This window comes from Prunus avium, chromosome 8 (assembly GCF_965620075.1).
Source record: "Prunus avium chromosome 8, drPruAviu1.hap1.1, whole genome shotgun sequence".
NCBI lineage: Eukaryota > Viridiplantae > Streptophyta > Magnoliopsida > Rosales > Rosaceae > Prunus > Prunus avium.
The window spans coordinates 24,029,060-24,054,792 of record NC_142291.1 but is presented as its reverse complement, the minus strand read 5'-3'; the positions used below and the strand labels follow the sequence as shown (position 1 = coordinate 24,054,792).

Here is a 25,733-nt window from a genome sequence, read left to right as displayed (position 1 = left end):
GGTGGAGCCCACCAATACAATGGGTCCCACTCTCTATTAGAGAGTTGGTATCCCAAGTTGGTCTCCCAAGTTGGTCTCCCTAGCATTTTCCCTTCTGTTTTGATTCGAAAATCGATCTCCATCTAAAAGCTGTGCGCAAGGGTAACGCCGCCGTCGGCGTACGTGGCACCGACACCATCGTTCTCGGTGTCGAAAAGAAGTCCACTGCCAAGCTCCAGGACTCCAGGTCCATCTCTCTCTTTCAAACAATGTTTTTCTGTGCTTTGATCTAACAGATTGAAAATGAGGTTGGGTTTAGGGTTAGGGTGCAAGAAAAAAAAGAGTAATTAATTTTGATGATTCAGAAAAAACAAAAAGCAGAGTAATTAATTTTGTATCTTATATTTTGATTTGTATTTGCGACTATTTGATTATGCAGCCATACTTACTAACCATTTGTTTGTTTGTCCTTGATATTTATATACGCAAAAGAAACAATTACTTCTGGAAACCCCAAAAAAAAAAAAAAGATCAACAAATAAACTTTTCATAACCTTCACCATACTGAAGTTATATTAATGATGTTCTAACAAAATTTGGAGGACTTTTGAAAAGTTAATTATGGGCAAACAATTTTAGGACAGCGCCCTAAATCTTTCTTTGGAGATGAGTTTTTGTGTACAAAACTACCAATTTTCAGAATTCCACAGAAGCTAGGAGATAGTCTAGCTGTTTATGTATGTATATAATTTGGTATTTATGTATTGTAGTGTTTATCTTGCAACTGAGGGTTGCTTTGAATATGGTTATTCTCTTAATTTGATTTGGTAAGTTTGAGTAGTTTAGAAGAAACCATGATAGAATTTTGTACTGCACTCTTCTAAAATCTTAGTGCACTATAAAAGGTGACACAAGTTATTTCAGTTAATTGTTGGGGATTCTGAGAAAGAAAGATAGATAGATAGATAGTTCTTTTGGCAATGGTTGATGTTGAAAGTTTTGAGAAACTCAAAGCTACCCAGCAATCATTAAAGGCTAGCCTAGAGAAATCTACAGCTCTTTCTTCAGCTATTGATGAAACGGGGTCTAGGATTTTGAAAATTCTTTTTGACATGTTGAACTAGACTCGATAAGGGTCGTTTAAGAACGGATTTTTTGTAAACTGGTGTTGTATATAACTTGGTTGATTATATAAACTCAAATCATGTGCTGGTATTTGCGTGAGTAAAATTTAATGACATTATCCTGTTGCCTGCATATTGTTTGCCTTTTGTATTATTGGTATGGCATTGTCATCTTTCATATATAAACAATACCAGAATGAGATAATTGTGTAATAATTATGGAAGTTGTAGTATCAGACCAAAAGTAAAACAGAATTTGTAATACATCATACATTCTGTATGTTCATTTTACTGAATTACATATCTTTGAAGAAAATTATTTCTGGATCACTTTAGGCCAGGTAAAACAAAAGGGAGAATAGTGGAGAGAAGAAAGGATGCTTTTATTTTCATAGGTTTGGAAAGATGGAGAAAATCAGTAGTTTTTCATTTTCTATGAGCCGACTTTCTCTCAGCTCTCAGCTATTTTGTAGAGTAGCTGAGAAGGAAATCTAGAGTTATTCAATCTGATCCTCTTCGTATTTTTTTTCTCTTTAGATATGAGCAATGGCGGATCTAGGATTCTCGGGCCAAGGGGTCACAGTATAAAAGTTTCAAAATTTTTTTAGAAAAAAATAACACTAGAAAAATAGAAAAATAGTACTTTCCATCCAACCTTCAATTGTACACGACGAATTTTCTTTTAAAAACATTGCATTGTAGCTTCATAAATCATTTATTTATTTAATAATTTTAGGCACTTTTGTTAATATCTCATCTAAAAGAGAATATCATTTTTTATAAAGAATAAAATTATAATGTATAGATCTGCTCTGTCTTGCCTTTCCTTTTCTCTATCTCTGTCCAAAATTAAAACTCACCCACCCGTTACCATCGCTGTAACCCACCCATTACCTTTCCTTTTCTCTCTCTGTCCAAAATTAAAACTCATTCCTTTTCTCTATCTCTGTCCAAAATTAAAACTCACCCACCCATTACCTTCGCTGTGTAACCCACCCATTACCTTTCTTTTTCTCTATCTCTGTCTAAAATTAAAACTCACCCACCCATTGCCATCGCTGTAACCCACCCATTACCTTTCCTTTCTCTCTCTCTGTCTAAAATTAAAACTCACCCACCCATGACCATCGTTGTAACCCCCCAACCCACCTCCCTATCTCTCTCTCTCTTTGGGGACTTTCGTCAAGTGCATTCAGTGCACCTAAGGGGTCAACAAGCTGCTGGCCTGAGACCTCCACAGCCAAACGCCGACATCCCAAGGGGTCAATTGACCCCTCTTGTCCCTTGGTGCGTAAGCCCCTGGATATGAGGACAACATAATGAAAATTTATTATGTAAAACATTTCTCATCCACCCCTCCCTGACAAGGACAAGTTAGGTTAAGGGAAATCAAAATAGGGGCAGCTCTATTCATGCAAGACATGAAAGAGAAAGGTTAAAAGAAACTGAACTCAGGAATTCAACATGGTTGAATGAATCCCATGGAAGGAAACTAGACACACATTACAAAACTTCAGTATTATACGAAGTTGTCCCTCACACCAGCCTACAGACACTTAATAGTTTTCGAGATTGAACAGGAATTCACAAGCAGAGTGGAGTAAAAAAATTTAACATTTCAAGGGAAATTTGTACCTGGAAACAGCATAGGCAAGGACTCCAATTGACACTGAACCAAGAAAAATCCCACTCCAGAATAGTACTTTTGTGCGTGATGTAAGATCTACAACCATTTGATCCTTAGACATCTCAGAGCTACAAAAGATACAATATTAGTTTAGGGCAATTAAGCAACAAATAAATTTACCTCCCTACAGCCACACATTATCAATCAGGGAGGGTGAATGAATAAAGGAAATAATTGGAATCTTCACAAATAAAATTTGAAAAAGGTAAAGCTGTATATAATATTTCTATCCTATCGTTGAGCTTTAAGAATTGTTCTTCCGTATTACATTTGTCTTCCTCTAAATTCTCTCTCAAGTCAATTCCCTTAATTTTTTAAACATGTTTCATTTAAAACAAAAGTGTGTTTTAATAAGTGTCATATGATACTACCCTATAATATATCTATATACACACACACAATGATCTATACTCTTTGTTCATTATGAATGAAAGTAGTTTGTGCTACTTGCATTCAATATATTAGTCTTGCTCTACACAAATGAAATACTACAATTGTCAAGCGCGAATGAATATACTTATCTTATATGTGTTGTTTCATGTATAAAAGAATTTATAATTAAAAGTTTAAATGAAGATAGTTTAATTTTTTTTTAAATATACACATACATATAATATTTGTATGTGGGTAGTAAAATATATATGAATATAAATATATCCATAGTTCTTTCTTTATGTTTGTGCGGTGTCTTTCAGCTTCCAAATTTTGCTTCAGTTTCTTTCTACACTAGCCACTGATTTGTGTTGGACTTTCTATTTATCGTAAATCATGTGCTTTTATACCATTATCACAAACAGAATCTCTGTGGATTTTTATCATATTTTTCCTTACCGAATAATGATTCTGCTATTTATGGATCCTTTTCTTTTCTTAATGTTGCTTAATTGCTGTTTTGCTTTAGCAAAGTGTTTGAGTTTGATCATATTAATTTGATCTTTCTGTTAATAGGAGGTTTTTACCCAAGAATGCAGGTATAAATATTCATATATATAGTGCCTTGAAAGAGTTTTACAATAAAGGATCCTTTATATATATTCCCAATGTGTCTTCATTTGGTTACAAAAGGATCCTTTATATAGTTCTACTGGGTTAGTTTTTTTTTTATTAAAATAAATAACATATCTATGCTTAGAAAATATGAATGTAACCATCCTCAATCTGTTCTTAGTTTGTGAGTTCTAATTTTATTGAGATCCCTCTTTGAGTAGGAGAAATCCGGCAGCCTAATACTTTATAAAACTATTTTTCAACTTGGTTATGCTAAGCTAGATTCAAGCTTTCTAGAACTCTAATATTTGTGTTAATTGGAAAATCTGATATAGAACAATACTCATGTCAATGTCTATCGATCTATAATTTTGCTAACATTTTAATTAATTTGATTAATTACTTGATTATGGTTGCATTGTGATATTGTCAATGTTGATTATGGTTGCATTATGAATCTTTCTTGCTTTTTCTCCTCTTCTTATAAGATTCTCTCTACTTATTATATAGGTCTAAAAACCATTTAAACCACTATTGAATTACGTATAAATGAAATTTTTGTATGCTGAACGTTTGAGAATACTATTAAATTGTTATATTTACAGGTGAATTTTTTTAGGAAATATCCGTTTTTCGGGGGAGACTGCCCGTTTTTCGACAGAAATGTCAAACCTTTTAAGTAATTTTAACTTGAAATAAGGGCAAAAGACATTTTAGTCATATGTGCCTAACACATAAAAGAATTAAAAACTAAAAATTATATTTAGTTCCTTTTCTTCAATTTTTCTTCAATATATCCAACTATAATTATTTTACCTCTTTTCAACTTTTTCTTTAGATGAATACAGAATTTAAAATATGTTTACTTTGTGTTACTTCAATTGAAAACCCATCTACAACTTGCTCATTAGTTCTCTTACTCCAACATTAAAGTTTGTATTCTCTCTTTTACAATTCACTCATCTCATTAAAATACATATTAAAACATTTATAACTTTCTTATTAAATTGTTAAATTATATTATTCCTATTTATACATAATTAAATATTTATGATTATTGTCCTAACTCAATTTTCCCCATTCATCAACATTAACACTTGCTATTTTCCCACTTTTTTATAACAGAGTGAAGACCTCCATCAAAGAAAAGAAAAGTCAGGAAGAAATTGCAAAACAAAGCCCAACCAATTAAACAACATGCTGTTCAAAACTATCCAAATTTTGTTATTGTAATAGCCGCTTTCCACTATTAGCATCTCAATGTATATACAAACATGTCGACTATTTTAACATAACAAGTAGCTTATTAAATATGTTATTACTTCCTTTTTTGCCACTTATACTAAGTTAAGCATAATGCTACAAGTTAAATCTCATTGTATATATAAATAATCTTATTTTGTCTACGTAATTTCAAAACCCGCAGCATTGCGCGGGCTCTTTTGCTAGTAGAGCTTAAAAATAGAATCCACGTTTATTTATAGATTATTCGTTAACTTGTGTTATTTGACAGAGTTTGGTAGGCTTGGTCAAGCTTGGAGACCTTATCAGATCACTCGCTCTCTAAATTAAATACGAATTTATTTATAGATTATTCGTTTCACGTGGAAAAACCTAGATTTCTTGCCTATAAATATGAACCATTATTTGCATAAGCCTTCCATCCCTACTTCAAACACTTCATTTAAACATCTCTCGTTCTCAAAACACTTCCTTTTCAATCTCTCTTCCAATGGCACCTGCAGTAACTTCATTAACTGTGGCATCCAATGGTCATGAAACCGAAGTTGCAAGCATCAAAAGACTAGCTGCCTCAGCTGCTCTCAGTTCTGTACCTTCCGAGTACACTTATACCAAAAATCCTAATGAACAAGGAGATGCAAATGACCCCGAACACTCAATCCCCACCATTGATTTTGCTCTTCTCACCTCTGGTTCTCCTGATCAACGGGCAAAAGTGATTGAGGAGCTAGGAAGAGCTTGCGAGGAATGGGGCTTCTTCCAGGTATGTACTTCCTTTTGTGTCAATCACAGAGAAATGCTCTTTCGTGATGCTTATGTTGCCAGACTATGAATATCAAGTTGATTTTGTTTTTTTTATATGCATTAACGTGTGTGATGAAAATGAAGCTAATCAGACATAAAATGTATTCATGCTGGGTTTAATAGGTGACCAACCACGGTGTACCAGAGAGGTTGATGAAATCAATGATCAATGCATGTCATAGATTTTTTGACCTACCGGAGGAGGAGAAGAAGGAGTTTCAAACAAAGAACCTTCTGGACCCAATTGGGTGCGGTACCAGTGCCAACGTCGGCATTGAAAAAGTTCGTCTATGGAGGGATTTCCTCAAGGTCATAGCCCACCCTGAATTCAACTCACTCTACAAACCTGCTGGATACAGCGAGGTTTCACTGGAGTACAGCAAAAGAACCCGAGAAGTAGCCACAGAAATATTGAAGGGAATATCAGAGAGCTTAGGGTTGGAGGCTGACTACATAGCAAAGGCCATAAACTGGGACCGTGGCTTACAAATTCTGGCCGCAAATTACTACCCGGCGTGCCCACAGCCCGATAAAGCGATCGGCATTCCTCCTCATACCGATCATGGACTGGTGACCCTCCTCATCCAGAATGAGATGAGTGGCCTTGAAGTCAAGCACAAAGACCAATGGGTGTTGGTGAATGCTGCTCCGGGAGCTTTTATTGTTAACATTGGTGACCAAATTCAGGTACCAAAATAACACCCAACTTTTTTAAATCCAAAACCCATCTTATCTATGAATTACAAAATCTAATAATTCTCTACTTATTTTCATAAATTAATGGTACCGATTTTTTATGAGTATGGTTAATTCTTTGTGGCAGATTTTGACAAACGACAAGTACAAGAGCATATGGCATAGGGCTGTTGTGAACAACAAAGCTACAAGGATATCAATAGCTGTGCCCCATGGACCCTCACTGGACACACCAGCTTTACCAATCCCAGAGTTGTTAGAGAGAGAAGGCCAAGCCCCAAAATACGTTGGGATGACATATGAGAAATTCATGGAGCTTCAAGCAAGCCCTGCTGCCCTCACCAAGCCTTGCTTAGATCACCTCCGAATCTAGGCTATCTCGACGACCCAATGAAGAGTTATAGCTTCTTTTATTTCTGGTCTTCAAAAATATATATTGATTATAAGTTAAGTATATATTCATGCACTGTGTTTTTTTTTTTGGCTGAACCATGAGGTGGTCCTGGATGGGCCCCAACTATGGGTGGCACATGATCTGTGTTTTCAGATAGGCTTAGAACATATTTAATTATGCGTGAATTCATTGTGAAATTATCAGCAAAGAGCAATTCATGTAATACAAAATTATCTATTATAATTTATATATAAGAAAATTATTTAATAGCATGACTATCTACCCTAAATAGGGAACTTGTTTGGGGTTTAATTAAGAAGATCAGAGAATGTAGAGAAGATGGAGAAGAAAAGGAGAATGCATGAAAAAGAACTTGAAAAGAAAAAAATATTTGCAATTGCTTGTAAGTATTTGTTTTCAGTTTGTGTAGCATTCCATTACAGTTTCTTACCCTCTTATCCATCCCTCTCTCATCCCTTCTTTCTCATTCCTTCTTTTAAATTTTTCCCTTGTATCTTCCATATAAAAATGAAATACGAAATGTTTATCAAACTAGTCTTTGTGATAAAATGAGCCTAATGCATGAAGTATTCTTGTGACACAATTCCTGAAGATATGACCAAATTATAGGAATCAACTATGTTGCATGGACACTCCACTAAGCCCAAGAGTGGGAGTGTCAGTCACTTCTCGGACACCCGTGTCCAATGGCTATCGCCTTGTCCACGGTCAAACACTCCCCATACACGGTCAAGACACTCTCCGAATACGGGTCAACTAATGTGTTAATTCAATTATAATTCCTATAAAATTAATAAACTACATTTGAAAAAGAGGCCACCAAAGGGATATCTTCAATTGAGAAAGATGCCAACAAAGGGATAAAACAAAAGGAAAATAATTGACTTCAAGAAGGCGTAATATCATCCATCTCTTAAACTAATTGTTTGTGCAAATAATCTCACGGGAGAATATTTGTAGACGATTCTTCCACCCTTTGAACTTCTTCTCCCTCGCTCCTTGCAAAATAAATTTAGTTCAATGGACCACACTCGGGGGGTGTTGATCAAAAAGGCCCTCTGATGCCAAAGTCAGTAAAAAGGATCTCGGAAGATGCAACAAATACTTAAAGGAGGGAGTTTTCGCTCACTTGGAGAGCCGGGTGGCGCGTGGTCATGTGTAGTGTCGCGTGGCTATGTTTAATGGCGTGTGGCCATGTGCGGAAGAGAGAGGAGAGGGTGGCGAGAGAAAGAGAGAGTGAGAGAGAGTAATTTTGCTAGGGTTTCATAATTACCTCAAATGTGGTGTATGCTTGCCTTTATATAGTCTCCTTGCTTGGCTAGGATTTGAAGAATAATTTCTTATTCAATTGGAATTATTCTTACCCAAAAATAGGTGACAGGATTAATCAAGGAGATTTGGTGGAAATCTTCATCCTTGATTTAAGGAGATATTCCTATCTTAAATTGACCTAAGGAATATTACTTTTTCCACGTGTCACCTTTCTATTGGTTGCCGAAAATATGTGTTCTCCTAAATGGCCCCCAGCTTTTGCATGGCGCTTGTAGGGCATGGATTTAATAATAGGTCGATAAATTTATCTTTCGTGTTGTGGTACATTGATTTAATACGACGTTGTTTTGTAATATGCCGACGTGGATTTCGTAATATTATACGACTCGGACTAAGAACAGTTGGTCGTGTTTATATAGGAGTTAACACGGCGGCTGTTTTGTTGAACCGTCGTCTTTACTTTCTACGTTGGTGGGTTCATACTTGCTTTCGTTGTTTTTGGGTCAGAATTTAACTTTGAAGAAAACCTTTTTAATAAGACAACACTTTTTTTATTTAAGTGCGTCGTTTTAAAAAAATATCCAAGCGGACCAACATTTTTTAGGTGTTTAAGTTACTTATCCACAACGGTTTTCTGTTATCGTCGTGTTTCTAAACACAATGACGATATTTTGTTCTACCGTCATTTTTTTTCCAGTCATCTTTTTCACTTTTTGTAGTAGTGAATTCCCAGATTGGAAACTATCTTCACTTGCGATTAATTTAAGCCAAACAATTAATTTAAAAAGAAGAAAAAGAAAGCTTGTTAAAAGCCTTTTTGTTTTATAGCCATTTATCATTTTTTAAACAGCCCATACATCAGAGCTTGTTAAAATAATTTTTGTTTTTGTTTTTGTTTTTGTTTTTTTGTAAACCCTGGTGCAAAACGACGTCGTTTTGGCCAGGATGTTAAAAAAAACAAAAACAAAAAAAAAAAAAAAACGCGCTAGGCTGGTTTTGCACTAGGGTTTACAAAAAAGAAAAAGGAAAAAAACAAAACACGCTGCACGCAGAAACGGCCCAACACCTTCAAGCCTTGGTTAAGGCAATTTGTTGAACACATGGAGCACGCGCACCACGAAACCTCAGCAGAGGGGCAATATGCAGCACATGAAGAGGCTTTTCTGGTGAGAGGATGTGCAGCTGCACTTCCTTGAGCCTTAATAAGTCCGTCAGTGTCGACATTTACTAAAGAGAAACACCACTAAAAGATATTTGCTACAAAATGACACTGAATATATACATGGCAACCAAATAAATAATATAAAAACCCTTCCACCGAAAGATAAATTGTTAAATATCTTTTTAGTCATTGCATTTTAATTTGGAACATATTTTTGTTACTGTGTTTTGAGTTTAGCCTCTTTGTTTTTTTTTGTTTTTTTTTTGTCAACGTTTAGAAGGGGGAGGGAGGAGGTGTCAATGGGGTTTCAACTTGAGACCACTTATATGCAAACAAATACTCTTACCATTAAGCTATGGACCGTTGGCTTGAGTTTAGCCAATTTAGTCACTTTATTATGCAAAGTTTGCATTTTGAGTCACTTCGCATGAAAAAAATATTTAAAACATGTGTTAACCAATTAAAATTAATATATAAAAAAATATTATTTAAAAACTTGAGAACTTGAGAACTTGTATTAATACCAAAAAACAAACCATTAAAAGATACGATCTATTATTTTGTCCTTTGGATGTGGTGGGTTGCCCTTTCCTTAAGAGCAGTCACCTCAAGTTGTCCTACGATGTCCTTTTTGTGTAGAACAGAGCAAAAGTGAGAACAAAATATGCGGGTAAGTGGATTCAAAGAGGTTGGAGTTGGAGATAAGGAATGGAGAAGGAAATGGCAATTCACGTGTTCTGAATAATATTATTAGAGTGGTGCTCAGTGGCAGAGCCAGGATTGTATGTGTGTGGGGCCAAACCGTAATACAAGTATAGAAGAAAAAAAAAATTTCAATCTTACATCAATAATATATATAAGAAAAAATGGACATTTTCATAACTTTGTACTCAATTTCATGTATCAAAACGGAAAAGTCTACTGATCAAATCTCATTTCCCTTTAAACTATTTATTTTGGATTCCCTTTTTTTTTTTGTCAAACTATTTTCTATTCCCTTGGCTCATCAGTTTAATTATTAGAGGATTAATACTTCCTTTTTTTTTTTTTTTTTTTTATGTTAGTTGTGTAATGGGCTCACAAACATTTTACATATAATTATAAATGAAGTTATTATGGATTGCGATTGGGGGGCCATTAGAATGATTATATAGTTTGCATTGTTAAATATATGAACTAAAACCCAAGCTTTACTGTGTTAAGAACAAATTGTGGAGGGGCCAGGGCCACCTCAGGCCCTAGAGTACCTCCGCCCCTGGTGGTGCTATTTTCACCCTTCTCCTAATTCTCCGTCCCATCCACTTTATCTTCCTATCCACTATATAAAATTCAAATCTCAGTTAAAGGTCCTTTCGTATTATTGATACTGAAAATTTAGGGGTGGGTCTGCTTGGGATCTTTTGCTTGTGGGGTGGTGACTGTTGCCATGTGGAGATGGCAAATTCGAGGGAAATAAATGAGTGATGTAAATTTGACTCTTTTTTTTTGGGGGAAATAGTAAGGTTTCATTCAATTGTCAAAAGTTACAGACTCGAGTGAGTAAACGTGGCCTCATCAAAACCTTGCCTAAGAAACCCCAATGGGAAAAACCAGAGACGAAGGAAAAAGAATGCCACACGCTTCATAAAGGCTACAAACAAAAAAACTCAAAACAAAACCAAATAACGTCAACTAGAAGAGACACATTGGCCTTGGAGGACCCTCTTCAAGCCAAGCGTCTAAAGACACACTACCAAGAGCAAACTTAGCATGGCTACAATAAAACAAACTGAGAACAAAGACAATAAGAATATTCAACTCGATCATATGCCATACTGACATCAAGCTTCACAACAACCTTTGGCTCCTTTATTCGTCTTTTTTTGTTGACTGAATGCATGGACTCAAAAGCAAGAGATTATCAATAATGGACCGGACATGAACAAAGGCGTTTTGAATACTATAAATCACTTCAGGCAAAATGATCACCAAAAAATTAGCTAGAGTCTTTGCACCAAATAGGAATCTTGAGCTGGGTTCTCAAGCCCCCTCACATTCCAATCCATTATTGAAACTAACAACTTGACGCCAGACCTTTCGTCAGATGCAGGAAACTTGATGTGCATCCCACACGTGCATGTTATTACATTAACTTTGTTTAATGTAAGTAGTAGGCCCACACGTGCACGGTGCATCCCAAGAAAGATTTAATTTGTTCTAATTTTATGTATAGATTGTTGGTCGTCAGACCTTTCCTCACATGAAGAAACTTGACGCCAGTAGAGGATAGCGGACAGACGAAGATGGGAGGGATTAAGAAGCTGTCTATTGTTGACTTAGCCATGAAAAAAGAAGATTAACAATAATTTTAATATCTGAAAACTTGTTTGATACTAAACTTCAAAATTATTTGTAAATTGAAAACAAGGAGAGAGGGGGAGAAGGAAAACAATCACAATGAATGCACCTGAGGTCGGGGTTGATCCAAGATTTGAAAGCCAATTGGGTGAAACTTACATAACTTGACAATACAAGTGAATTTTTTTTTTCTAGGTCAAACAAGTGAATTTTATTAATAAACATAAAAAGACACATAGTCAAGGATGTAATGAGTGTTATCCTAAAATGCATCTCTATACGTAAATAAAAGTTTAACAAAAACAAAACCACAAATAAATGCAATGCAATACAAAACAACACTATTTAAATATAAAATTTTTCCCTACAAGAAGCTTAGAAGTCTTAAATTCTTCAATTATCATTGCATTATTGATATTATTAGCAAATTATCTTTCATATATGTTAAGTACATATTAGCAAACTCTCTTTAATACATGTTTTAGGTATCCAAGAAAATCGACCAAAAAAAAGAAAGATATTGGCTTTAAAATAAACAATTTTGAAGTAAAACTTTCACACAAGGTAAGTACAACCTAATAACACACTAAAAGGCCTATTAACAAGTTGATAAATAAAATGGAAATATTTTTGCTCACCACTTTAACCCAAGGTGTATCCTCACCACCCTTCTTAATACTTGACATATGTCCATAAGCATAACTATGGTGAACTTTTTATTTTGTAATATGTAACTACGGTTATGCATATGGACACGTGTCAAGTGTTGAGAAAAGGTGGCGAGCATATACTTTGGATAAAATTAGTGACCAAAAATGCTCTCTAAATAAAACCATTGACAACCCAACCCGTTAAAAAAACAAAAAAGCCTAAACATTAATGATTTATGGTAAGGACTAAATTAGTTCATCAGTTTGAAAATAATCCTCTTCCATGATGCTCTCCTTGAAGAATGTATTGTGAGTTGTTACCTCTCATTTTCAAAAAATATGGCATTGAACAATTGGGTCGGCAACGATACACAATCTTCTCTTATCCTAATTCAGTTTTGAAGTTGGGAGTTTCTATAATGTTGTAGAAGGAATCTCCTCATTTTTAATAGGATTAGAGCACGAGCCTCTGCATTTAGAGTTTACGCATTTTTGCACATTTCGCTTAATCTTAGTCATCGTAATAATCTAGCGATCTATAGCATGACACGTCAACTACTATCAATTTAGGTTTACTTTTAACATTCTAAAACTCCAATTTTACCCTTTCAATAAAATTAAAAAATGAAAAACTGGAAACTTAAAAGAAAAAAACAGAAAAAAAATTAAAAACCAAACCTAGCATAAACTTCCCCATCGACGACCCCTTACCCAGGCCTCCTCCGACCACCGCATTGGTCACTGGTGGCCTTTTCTTCTCTATCAACACATCTAAGATGTAGAAACCATACCCAGAAAATTCTTACTGTAAAACAACCCAATTGACATACCCAAAAACACATAATATAACCAAATTGACACCCAATTCAGAAAGGAGTCAAAATCTAGAAAGAATTTTGACTAGAAAAAGTTTACAAGGATCCAATTCATTAGCCAATTCAGGAAGAAATCAAAACCCCAAATCAGAAGGTTGAAGCTAAAGTATACACTAGATTCCCATAGAAAACCTAAATCAATAGCTACCTCATGGATTAATGAGATCAAACCAATCCCCACCATAACCAAATAACAATCCAATGGTAATAGGTCAGTTTTCACAATACCCACAACTTCTCTCTCTTTTTGAAGTTCTCCAGAGTGTAGAGCTCTCAACCTTAATTAAGTGGCTAAAATTCATTTGATCAAAGAGATGCAGTTAATGCAGGAAAATGAGTAAATTCTAAATGCAGAAGCTCGGGAACCTTCAGTTAATACTGTTTCATTTATAAAAAAAAGGGTATTGAATAATTGGATTGGCAACAATACTCTCAATCTTCTATCACCTAAATTAGGTTTCTCAGTTGGTAGCACTTTGGTGGGCACGAGGAATCGCCTCATTTTTTTTAGGATTAGCACTTGGCAATGAGGGTGCCAATTGGTTTTTTATTTTTATTTTTATTATTATTATTAGCCCCTTGGCACATGCGTGGCCAATTGGTTTTATTTTTTATTTTTTATTTTATTTTTAAAATTAAGAAAAGATAATATGGGTAGTTATGTTCCATAAAAATAGGATATATTATCTGATTTTGTTTTAATTTTAATTTTAATTTTTTAATATTAAAAAAAAAGTGAATTTACCATATTATTCTCATTTAATTAATAATTTCAATTCTTAATGTTTGAATTAACCAAGGGCATTTTCTGGTATTTTGAATGTTTCACCATTCTTTGCCTTTTGCTTTATATATACTAGCCTCTCCGCATGCGCTTCCCAGCCTGCGAGAGGCTTTTTTTGTTTTTAAAAAAAAAAAAAAATTTATTTTAGAATTAAAAAAATATAATGGGTAGTTATGTTCCATAAAACTAGGATTCATTGTCTGAATTTTCTTTTAAATTTAATTTTTTAATATGAAAAAGTGTGAATTTACCATATTATCCTCATTTAATTAATTAGATAATAGATCCTCTTTTTATGGAACACAACTACCCATTATCTTTTTAAATTCTGGTATTTTAAATGTTTCACAATTCTCTGCTTTTTGTTTTATCTATATATATAAAGCAAAAGGCAGAGAATGGTGAAACATTCAAAATACCAAAAAATGCCCTTGGTTAATGCAAACATTAAGAATTGAAATTATTAATTAAATGAGGATAATATGGTAAATTCACACTTTTTCATATTTAAAAAAATTTTAATTAAAAGAAAAATCAGATAATGGATCCTATTTTTATGGAACACAACTACCCATTATCTTTTTTAATTCTAAAATAAATTTTAAATTTTTTTAAAAAAGCCTCTCGCAAGCGCGGAAACGCGTGCAGAGAGGCTAGTATATATAGATAGATTACATTCGATCACTATCTACTTTAAACTTTGATTATCACAAATAATATATATTTTAATTTTGTTGAATTGTTTCAACCTTTTTGTCCTCATTATATCTAAGCGTTTTCCCACCCAACCGTCAAGCTCAACGACCTAGACGCTGATTTGCTACACACACCTGCCAGAATAGTACAACTAATAATTCTGTTTTTTTTTTTTTTTTTTCTCCTAAAGAATTTATTATAACATGTACGGTTTTAGTTGTTCATAAATAACATAGAATTTGCACTGCATTGATTTATTCTTTGTTTTTGCCTATTTTCAGTTGTTCATAAATAACAATATCGGAAAACTGATTAGCACTAATTCTATATTGTATATACCTTCCATCCGTCATTTTTGAAAATAAGTAATAGTATATTAATGACGAGCAAATAAAAATACAAAGCAACTATGAGCCGAATATGAAGCCCTAGACTAACATCTCTGCCATTCTTGAATCAAATTAGTTCATCTTCCACACTTGCAAAAGAAAATGATAGAAATTTCTATGAAGCCGTAGCCTAATTCTAAAGAGGAGGCTTGGCAATGGATATTTAATGGGTTATGCAAATAGTATCGACCTAGAAGACTCTAGAATCTTTTTGATTTTGTTTCTATTGTATAGGTGTAACAAGTCAGGCAAGTAGGTCTGAAACTAGTTTATTTATCAACAACCAAAAAAGAAAAATTAGTTTAATTCGGTTCTGTCAATGGGGTAAAATAGTTGAGGTTGATCTAAGTCAGGTTCATACTTTCGACTTGGACTTCTAGTGAAAAATAGTTGTTTAAATAATCTAAAATATGAAAATAAAAATTAGTCGTTAACTTGTTACACCTAAATATAAATAGAGCTTAAAAATAGAATCCACGTTATCTTGACAGAGTTTGGTAGGCTTGGTCAAGCTTGGAGACCTTATCAGATCACTCGCTCTCTAAATTAAAAACCAATTTATTTATAGATTATTCGTTTCACGTGGAAAAACTTAGATTTCTTGCTTATAAATATGAACCATTACTTGCATAAGCCTTCCATCCCCACTTCAAACACTTCATTTAAACATCTCTCGTTCTCAAAACACTTCCTTTTCAATCTCTCTTCCAATGGCACCTGCAGTAACTTCATTAACTGTGGCATCCAATGGTCATGAAACCGAAGTTGCAAGCATCAAAAGACTAGCTGCCTCAGCTGCTCTCAGTTCTGTACCTTCCGAGTACACTTATACCAAAAATCCTAATGAACAAGGAGATGCAAATGACCCCGAACACTCAATCCCCACCATTGATTTTGCTCTTCTCAGGGTTCTCCTGATCAACGGGCAAAAGTGATCAAGGAGCTAGGAAGAGCTTGCGAGGAATGGGGCTTCTTCCAGGTATGTACTTCCTTTTGTGTCAATCACAGAGAAATGCTCTTTCGTGATGCTTATGTTGCCAGATATTGGAAGCTGTCCAGTGGTTGTCCAGTGGTTATCAGGATTTCCTGAATATTAGGATGGTTTACGGTAACACTAGACAATAAGGGGACAGGTGGGGTATTGATATTGTGTTGTCTACTCCTTAATTCAAGGAGCTGTTATTTGTATTCCCTAAGCCACAAGTTGTGGCGTAAATCAAGGAGTCAACCTCCTTATATATTGCTGAACATCTGTAATGAACTCATGATAGAATATACAAACATTCATTGAAAATTCAACATGGTATCAGAGCAGGAGTCTTACTGATCAAAGCTTCTGCAAGATCTCAATTTTTTTGTTGACAATAGGAGAACAAAAATGAATTTCAGAGGAAAGAAAAGTTCTGCCACCTGTGACTCTGGACAACGTCGACATATCAAGGAAACGTCTGCACCAGGTTCTAATTCCAGTCAAGTCACCTCTAATGAGACTTATGCAAATCATGGTTCTTTAAATTCTCCTACCTGTTTGGTGAGCTTACTAAATTGCTTCAACAGTTTGGTAAATTGGAAAATGCAGCACTTGCATCACATATCTTCCAAGCTTTTCTATCTGCCTTATCTCATAATTGCTTATCGAGTATTTGGGTTGTGGATACTGGAGCAACAGACCACATGACAAACAATAAAAATTGTCTTTTTAATCTTCAAATCCCAGAAAAAAGTCAATCAGTTTCGGTGGCAAATGGAACTTCTGTACCTGTCCTTGGACATGGGGAAATCAATTTCTTCAACTCAGAAGTTAAATCTACTGCTCTTTATGTTCATTCTTTCCCTGTTCAACTGTTATCAGTAGGGAAGTTAACTAATTCCTTAAACTGTGATGCAATTTTCTCTCCTCATTCTGTGATTTTTCAGGACCGAATCACCAAGAAGACGATTGGTGAGGGAGTTTATTCCAATGGCCTATATCTCTTGCATCAATCTCTAGATAATTCAAGAGCTTTTCAAGCCAATTCCCCCCCAAATAGTTTGTTGTGGCATCAACGCCTGGGGCATCCTTCTAATCAGGTGTTGTCATGCTTGTTTCCTTCTTTTGTTGTGGACTCAAATGTCTGTGAAGTTTGTCAGTTTTCTAAACAAACTCGTAAGCCTTTTGCTTCTTCGTTGTCTAAAGTTGATAAACCATTTGAGCTTATCCACTCTGACTTATGGGGTCCTGCTCCTGTGAATCACATGATGGTTATAAGTATTTTGTCACATTTGTTGATGATTTTTCCAGAGCCACATGGTTATACTTGTTGAAATCAAAAAAGGAAGTTGTTTCGTGCTTTAAAGATTTTCATAAACTGATTGTGAATCAATTCAATTATCAAATTAAGGTATTGCGATCTGACAATGGTACAGAGTTTATGACAAGTTCTATGTCAGAATTCTTGACTGGTGAAGGCATCATTCATGAGACGAGTTGTGTCGGTACTCCTCAACAAAACGGAGTAGCCGAGAGGAAAAATCGTGATCTTCTTGAGAAAACCAGATCTCTCATGTTTCAAATGAATGTTCCAAAAAGGTTCTGGTCACAAGCAGTTCTTACTGCTGCATACTTGATAAATAGACTTCCCAGCCGTATCCTTGGCTCCAAAGTCGCCACTTGAAATTCTCAAGAATCGAAAAATTGATCTTTCTCATCTATGAGTGTTTGGGTGCTTATGTTTTGTTCACGTTCAAGCTACTCAACGAGATAAATTTGATCCTCGAGCTGCAAGAAGTGTTTTCCTTGGATATTCTTCAACACAAAAAGGATATAAATGTTATGATCCTAAAGCAAGGAAAATGGTTATTTCTCGTGATGTTCACTTTGTTGAAACAGAAGCTTTCTTTAAGGAGAAATCAGGGGCTGAGTTTCAGAGGGAGAGTCCATTTGATCAAGTTCCTTTACCAATTATTGACACAATTGAAGGATTTTATCCATCAAATACGGATGGAGATGGTGTTGATTTCAGAAATTCTATCTCACATAATGTGGTTGGAGACAATGATATTTCACCTCAAAATGAGGAACAAGATGATCCTCACAATATGGTACAAGATGTGAACGAGTGTGAGGCAACTCCTCCTGCCCCATGACGCAATCCAATGCGTGTTAGGCAACCTCCCACAAGACTTCAGGACTTTGTCATCTACAAACCCACACATCCCATCTCCAATTGTGTGTCGTACAAGAGAGTGACACCAGCCCATGCCGCATTCCTCAGCACCATATCAAGTTACAGTGAGCCTCATAATTTCCATGAGGCCAACAGCCAAGAGATATGGAAGAAAGCCATGCAAGAAGAACTTAAAGCTCTAGATCAACACAACACGTGGAGCATCACCAAACTTCCAAAAGGCAAGAAAGTTGTGGGTTGCAAATGGATTTATAAACTCAAATTCAAGTCAGATGGATCAATTGAGAGGCATAAAGCAAGATTGGTGGCTCGAGGATTCACTCAAACATTCGATGTGGATTACAAAGAAACTTTTGCACCTGTTGCCAAAATGAATACAGTGAGAGTTCTACTGTCCGTGGCTGTAAACAAAGGGTGGTCCATGTACCAAATGGACGTGAAGAATGCATTCTTGCACGGTGATCTCAAAGAAGAAGTCTATATGAAATTGCCACCCGGGCATCCTCAAAGCAATGAACCAGATTTAGTGTGCAAATTGCACAAATCCATTTATGGCTTGAAACAGTCCCCACGAGCTTGGTATGCCAAGCTAAGCTTAGTTCTCACTAGTGTTGGTTTCAAAAGCAGCAATGCCGATTCCTCACTTTTTGTTCGCACAGGAGCTGTGGGCAAATTGGTTGTGCTGATCTATGTAGATGATCTGATAATTACAGGTGATAATGCTGACGAGATCTTCAACCTCAAACAGTCTCTCAGTCAAAGGTTTGCAATTAAAGACCTTGGGATATTAAAGTACTTTCTTGGTATAGAAATGGCAACCTCGCACAGGGGACTATTTCTTAACCAAAGGAAATACGTCCTGGATTTGCTCAAGGAAGCTAACATGAGCGATGCTAAACCGGCCATTACCCCTTTTGACAGTAAGCTCAAACCTAGTTTGGAGGGCACACCACTCACTGATATAAGCTATTATCAGCGACTGGTTGGTAAGTTGATATACCTAACAATCACCAGACCCGACATCACATATTCTGTAAGTATTGTGAGCCAATTCATGCACTCTCCGACATTTGAGCATTTGACCCTTGTTAAAAGGATCTTACGCTATTTAAAAGGATCAGTGGGTCGTGGTATCATCATGAAGAAGAATGACAACACACAAATCATGGGGTATTGCGATGCTGATTGGGCAAGGAACGCAATCGATCGTAAGTCCACCACTGGCTACTGTACATTTGTCGGTGGAAACTTGGTCACATGGAAGAGTAAGAAGCAAACTGTTATCGCCAGATCAAGTGCCGAAGCTGAGTATCGTGCAATGGCTTCAACTGCGTGTGAATTGATATGGCTCAAGGCTCTTCTGTGTGATTTAGGTGTTCCTACAACTCTTCCTATGTCCTTGTTTTGTGACAATCAGGCAGCCATGCATATAGCATCAAACCCCGTGTTTCACGAGAGGACAAAGCACATTGAAGTTGACTGTCATTACGTTCGGGAACAAGTTCAGTCGCAAGTGATTCAGACACATTATACAAGAAGCTTTGACCAACTGGCCGACATCTTCACCAAGCCCTTGGCTTCTCATCAATTTCAACGACTTCTGTCCAAGCTTGGATCCATAAACCTTCTGGATCCAGCTTGAGGGGGAGTATTGGAAGCTGTCCAGTGGTTGTCCAGTGGTTATCAAGATTTCCTGAATATTAGGATGGTTTACGGTAACACTAGACAATAAGGGGACAGGTGGGGTATTGATATTGTGTTGTCTACTCCTTAATTCAAGGAGCTGTTATTTGTATTCCCTAAGTCACAAGTTGTGGCGTAAATCAAGGAGTCAACCTCCTTATATATTGCTGAACATCTGTAATGAACTCATGATAGAATATACAAACATTCATTGAAAATTCAACACCAGACTATGAATATTAAGTTGATTTTGTTTGTTTTATATGCATTAACGTGTGTGATGAAAATGAAGCTAATCAAACATTAAATGTATTCATGCTGGGTTTAATAGGTGACCAACCATGGTGTACCAGAGAGGTTGATGAAATCAATGATCGATGCGTGTCATAGATTTTTTGACCTACCGGAGGAGGAGAAGAAGGAGTTTCAAACAAAGAACCTGTTGGACCCAATTAGGTGCGGTACCAGTGCCAACGTCGCCATTGAAAAAGTTCGTCTATGGAGGGATTTCTTCAAGGTCATAGCCCACCCTGAATTCAACTCACTCTACAAACCTGCTGGATACAGCGAAGTTTCACTGGAGTACAGCAAAAGAACCCGAGAAGTAGCCACAGAAATATTGAAGGGAATATCAGAGAGCTTAGGGTTGGAGGCTGACTACATAGCAAAGGCCATGAACTGGGACCGTGGCTTACAAATTCTGGCCGCAAATTACTACCCGGCGTGCCCAAAGCCTGATAAAGCGATCGGCATTCCTCCTCATACTGATCATGGACTGGTGACCCTCCTCATCCAGAATGAGATGGGTGGCCTTGAAGTCAAGCACAAAGACCAATGGGTGTTGGTGAATGCTGCTCCGGGAGCTTTTATTGTTAACATTGGTGACCAAATTCAGGTAACAAAATAACACCCAACTTTTTTAAATCCAAAACCCATCTTATCTAAGAATTACAAAATCTAATAATTCTCTACTTATTTTCATAAATTAATGGTACCGATTTTTTATGAGTATGGTTAATTCTTTGTGGCAGATTTTGACAAACGACAAGTACAAGAGCATATGGCATAGGGCTGTTGTGAACAACAAAGCTACAAGGATATCAATAGCTGTGCCCCATGGACCCTCACTGGACACACCAGCTTTACCAATCCCAGAGTTGTTAGAGAGAGAAGGCCAAGCCCCAAAATACGTTGGGATGACATATGAGAAATTCATGGATCTTCAAGCAAGCCCTGCTGCCCTCACCAAGCCTTGCTTAGATCACCTCCGAATCTAGGCTATCTCGACGATCCAATGAAGAGTTGTAGCTTCTTTTATTTCTGGTCTTCAAAAATATATATTGATTATGCGTTAAGTATATATTCATGCTCTGTGTTTTCAGATAGGCTTTGAAGTTATTTAATTATGCGTGAATTCATTGTGAAATTCTCAGCAAAGAGCAATTCATGTAATACAAAATTATCTATTATAATTTATATATATAAGAAAATTATTTAATAGCATGACTATCTACCCTAAATAGGGAACTTGTTTTAGGGATTAATTAAGAAGATCAGAGAATGGAGAGAAGATGGAGAAGAAAAGGAGAATGCATGAAAAGGCTATTGGGAATCTGTATTGAGAGATGGAAGAGGCTATTTCCTGGTTGTTGATCGTAAATCATCTTTTCTACTCTTTAGTGGAATCACTATGAATGCGCATGGATGTAGCCTAATGTGGAGTGACTACTACATTTTTTAGTTTGCGCAACCACAGTTTGCGCGACGCACAAATATTTGTCGCACAAACTTCCAAAGATAAAAATTTTATATGTTGTAAAGATCGCGACAAAAATATTTGTCGTGCTAGTGCACTTTGCGCGACAAATATTCCCACCGTCACGCAAACAAAGGAAAAAAAACCCGGGAAAGCCAGTTTTGGAGGCAAAACTTGCGCGACGCTTATATTTATTGCGCAAATGTATTTAGCGTGACGGAAACCGTACCTGTCGCGTAAAAAAACCGTGGGAAACCAAACAGTTGTTCAGCTACTTCGCGCCAATTTGATTGCGCGACGGAACGGATTGGTCGTCGCGTAAGGTGGATGTCCTGCTGCATGCGTGTCAAAGAAGGGATTTGCGCGACGACACAGAGCTTTTGCGCGACTGAACTTTGCGGTACGGGTGTAGGTCGTTCATCACGCAAAGACGTGATGTTGGCACCCCTTTGCGCGTCGTTAAATTGGATTTTGCGCGACGGAATATGTCGTTTGCGCGATGAAGGTATTTTCCGGTACGGATATACTCGTTTCGTCGCGCAAAGAGGTCATGTCGGCACGTCTTTGCGTGTCGTTAAAGTAGATTTTGCGCGACGGAATATGTTTTTGCGCGACTAAGTATTTTGCGGGACGAAACAGACCCTTCGTCGCTCAAAAGGCGTCTTCTTTATCAGATTCAGTTTCAGCCATTGCAGAGGCAAACTGAAAAAACAGATTTGCCTCTGCTTCTGCCCCTCTCTCTCTCTCTCCGTCTTCTCAGCCCGCAAATTTCAACTAAAGAGATTGGATTTCATTTCCTGCCTCTGCTACGTGCGTTGGGTAAGTTTTTTTTAGTCGTTAGTGTAAAAGTATTATTGTAAATTCGTATTAATATCGTTAATTTCGTTGTGTACAGGATATTATATGTGAATAACGCTTGGAATTTGACATATTGAAGAAGGTATTTTATTTGTTTTATATTTATTTAAAATATTAATTTAATTTCTTTATATATTGTTTTTGTGAAATTATATTTTTATTCTGTTGTTAAATTATGCACGGTGATGTACGAAGTTAATTGAAATTAACTTCGTACTTTTTTTTTTGTAAAGCTTAGTTCCCGTTCGAGGTTAGTTGGATGTTGCGCATGGATGCGTAAAGCATGACTGCAGTCCAATTAATTCTTGAATTGTCCCATATTTTGGACAGTTTGGAAATGCATAGTCGTGTCACGTAGTTTACAGCTACAGGATTAGGTTTCGATTGTGGAGATTTCAGTGTCATCTCGGTACGTTCTTCGGGTGGTACGTAGGTATTTTATATCTACGGTACACCTCAAGAACTGTACCGAGATGCTGCCGAAATTCATCCACGTCGAAATCTAATCTCATGTAGCTGTAAATTACGTGACATGACTATGCATTTTCGAATGGGATAGGGCCCATACCGGAGGCATAAGGTGACGTTATGATTTTGTAAGAATACAACATGATTATTGTATTGTGATTGTGGTTCCAGGAATTATGAGCAGAAGGTGGATACAGAACCCTAATAGGTGCGCAGACGAATACTTGGATGGAATCGAGGAATTTATTCACTTTGCACGGTCACACAACCCTGGTGCAACTAGAATCCGGTGTCCTTGTAGGAGGTGTAACAATATGTTGTGGGATACAATTGAAAATGTTCGATTTCATTTAGTAATGAATGGAATGATTGAGACATACAGCACTTGGAACCATCACGGGGAACAATTAGAGATTGGTTCGTCTTCAAGGGCCACAAGAGTGAACAATGTTGAACCTATTGTGGATCCTAATGAACAAGTCATGGATATTATACATGATGCTTTTCCATTTGCATCGACTAGCAGCAATCAGGAAGGGGAAGATGACGTGCCTACACCAATGGATAGTGCAGAGTTCAAACAGTATGAAGAACTGTTAAGAAATGCCAACCAAGAGTTATATCCGGGGTGCGAGAGCTTTTCCGTATTGACGGCGATTGTGGAGCTAATGCACGGAAAAATAAAGTATCGTATGTCAAACCTGTGTTTCGATTACTTTTTGGGGGTTTTCAAGAGTATGCTTCCGACGGACAATTGTTTGCCGAAAGACCACAGATAGGTGCAGAAGATGTTGAGTGGTCTTGAGTTGGGTTATGAAAAAATCCACGCTTGCAAAAATAATTGCATGTTATTCTACAAAGAGTATGAAACATTGGATACTGCGACGATGAACAAGGTCTTGGTTCCCGCCGCCGGGCATTCCCCATCCCTTGACAGTATGTCCCTGGCCGCCTCCCGAGAGTCTGATCCAAGGCTTCCGTCAAGATCTGAAACCTCGCATCCTGTGGAGGAGCCACGGACTCGAGCGGCGTATCGGGAGGAAGCTGGGAGGCGGACTCCTGAAGAACCAACTGGCTCTTCTCCATCATGGTCGTCTGTTTAACATAACATAAAATATTAATTAAAACATTCATATAATAACCATGAAACTTGAACGCATAAGATAATAATTCAAATTAAAGGCTACTTACATGAAGGGACTCCACCAACTCATTCCCAGGTCGAACATAAACGTCGCCAAAGACGTCAATCTCTGGGAATTTGGACCCCCCTAAATTGAACAAGAGAAAAAAAAATGTTAGTACGAAAAAAATAAATTAATATTAATGACATCTTAAAAATTATATAAAAACGACTTTATTATTACTCACCGCCGCTCCTCCATCCTATAGGAGAAGGGCCTGGAACCTGAATGGTGGAGAAGAGCCTTCTTCGCCCTATTGCCCTTATTTGCTTTGGCCATCTTCTGTTATACAAAAAATAAAACGTATTAGTTGAAATTCAAATGAAATATAAAAAATTAAATAAACATTAGTAAGAAACGTGTAATAATTTTGAACTTAGTATAACAAAAATACCACATAATCGGCCCCTTGAAAATGACCCCAGAGCCACTCCCAACTATCCTCCCGCCCCTCAAGCTCCTTCGGGCAACCCTCCTGAAGAGTGACCTGCGGATCATCATATGCCTGAAAATGGTGGTGCAGGTCGCTCTTCCACTGCTTGTACCTCTCAACAAAGAGTCTGTTGATGTACGCCAATAACTCGTCGTCGAGGTTCTCTAAATTGTAGTTCATATGCAATAAATTATTTACATACATTAACTATTAGAAATATATAAAATTTGAAGGGAAAACAATTAAAGGTAGGATACATATCGACAGCTGTCCACGCACCTCCATCTACACCTCGTCAGGCATGGCCTTCCAAGACTTCCATTTCATCGGACAATGGGCCCGAACAACTGAACCAACATCGTGGGTCAATGAGCTATGTTGGTCCGCCGTTGGTGCAGCCCGATGACGCTCGTCGTATACGATGTTGATACGAGTGTTGGTCACCCGAGTGACCTTTGCCGTCTTCAACTGGCGACAAGGTCCCCGGGTGTTCTTCTTGGCTGCAAAGAAATATAAAATTAACGTTAAATAACAAATTGTACTAAAATCTTGATACGAAACATCTATAGTTGAAGGAAATCTTTACCTACTTGAGACCCTGACGCACCAGCAGCGGAGCTCGAAGTGGTGTCGGTCATGCTGGGAGGGCGATGAAGCCGCCTGGCGCTAATAGGTTGCGCCACTAATGACTCCGATGACATCGGTGCATGGGAGACGTTGAGAAAAACTGGCATGTCGTGCAACTGTGCTGGAGCAATGGCAGCTGACATCGTAGTGGGGGGAGGCAAACTATGTGGAGTCGTCACCGTCTTACGACGTCTGATAAGGTCTGACATCTGCACAACTGATAAGGTCTTAAAATTAAAACATCCGTGGCTAATTTTTTTTTTTTATAAAAAAAAACCTCAACAACTAATTCAATATTTAACAAAAACACAGAAATATGTATTCTTATAAAAAAAAAATACAGAAGCACATTTTTGAAAGCAAACAAAACAAAAACGTGTATGCTTTATTAAAAAAACAAAAGCACATAATAAAGAAAAATCCAATTGCTGCCCAATCTTTAAAGAGTCGGCATGTGA

General features: G+C 36.8%; 1 protein-coding gene and 1 pseudogene across 2 annotated transcripts; both read left to right on the top strand.

Annotated features, from left to right (window-relative positions):
• The first annotated feature begins 5,461 nt into the window (after window positions 1-5,461).
• On the top strand, window positions 5,462-7,107 carry LOC110766077 (2-oxoglutarate-dependent dioxygenase 19-like). The gene is made up of 3 exons (XM_021969333.2): window positions 5,462-5,782; window positions 5,947-6,510; window positions 6,647-7,107. The coding sequence occupies exons 1-3, from the start codon at window positions 5,510-5,512 to the stop codon at window positions 6,890-6,892; spliced, it is 1,083 nt and encodes a 360-aa protein (XP_021825025.2). The 5' UTR covers window positions 5,462-5,509; the 3' UTR covers window positions 6,893-7,107.
• An 8,604-nt stretch (window positions 7,108-15,711) lies between these two features.
• LOC110745603 (2-oxoglutarate-dependent dioxygenase 19-like) lies at window positions 15,712-21,468 on the top strand (annotated as a pseudogene). Its single transcript, XR_015826602.1, has 3 exons — window positions 15,712-16,078; window positions 20,281-20,844; window positions 20,981-21,468. The product of XR_015826602.1 is annotated as a 2-oxoglutarate-dependent dioxygenase 19-like (transcript).
• The last annotated feature ends 4,265 nt before the right edge of the window (window positions 21,469-25,733 follow it).

Bases quoted from the DNA above. Each gene is read 5' to 3' on its own strand.
- LOC110766077 (XM_021969333.2), top strand. From the start codon at position 5,510: ATGGCACCTGCAGTAACTTCATTAACTGTGGCATCCAATGGTCATGAA. The intron at 5,783-5,946 runs GTATGTACTTCC...TGGGTTTAATAG, and splicing joins AGGAATGGGGCTTCTTCCAG to GTGACCAACCACGGTGTACC. The intron at 6,511-6,646 runs GTACCAAAATAA...TCTTTGTGGCAG, and splicing joins ACATTGGTGACCAAATTCAG to ATTTTGACAAACGACAAGTA.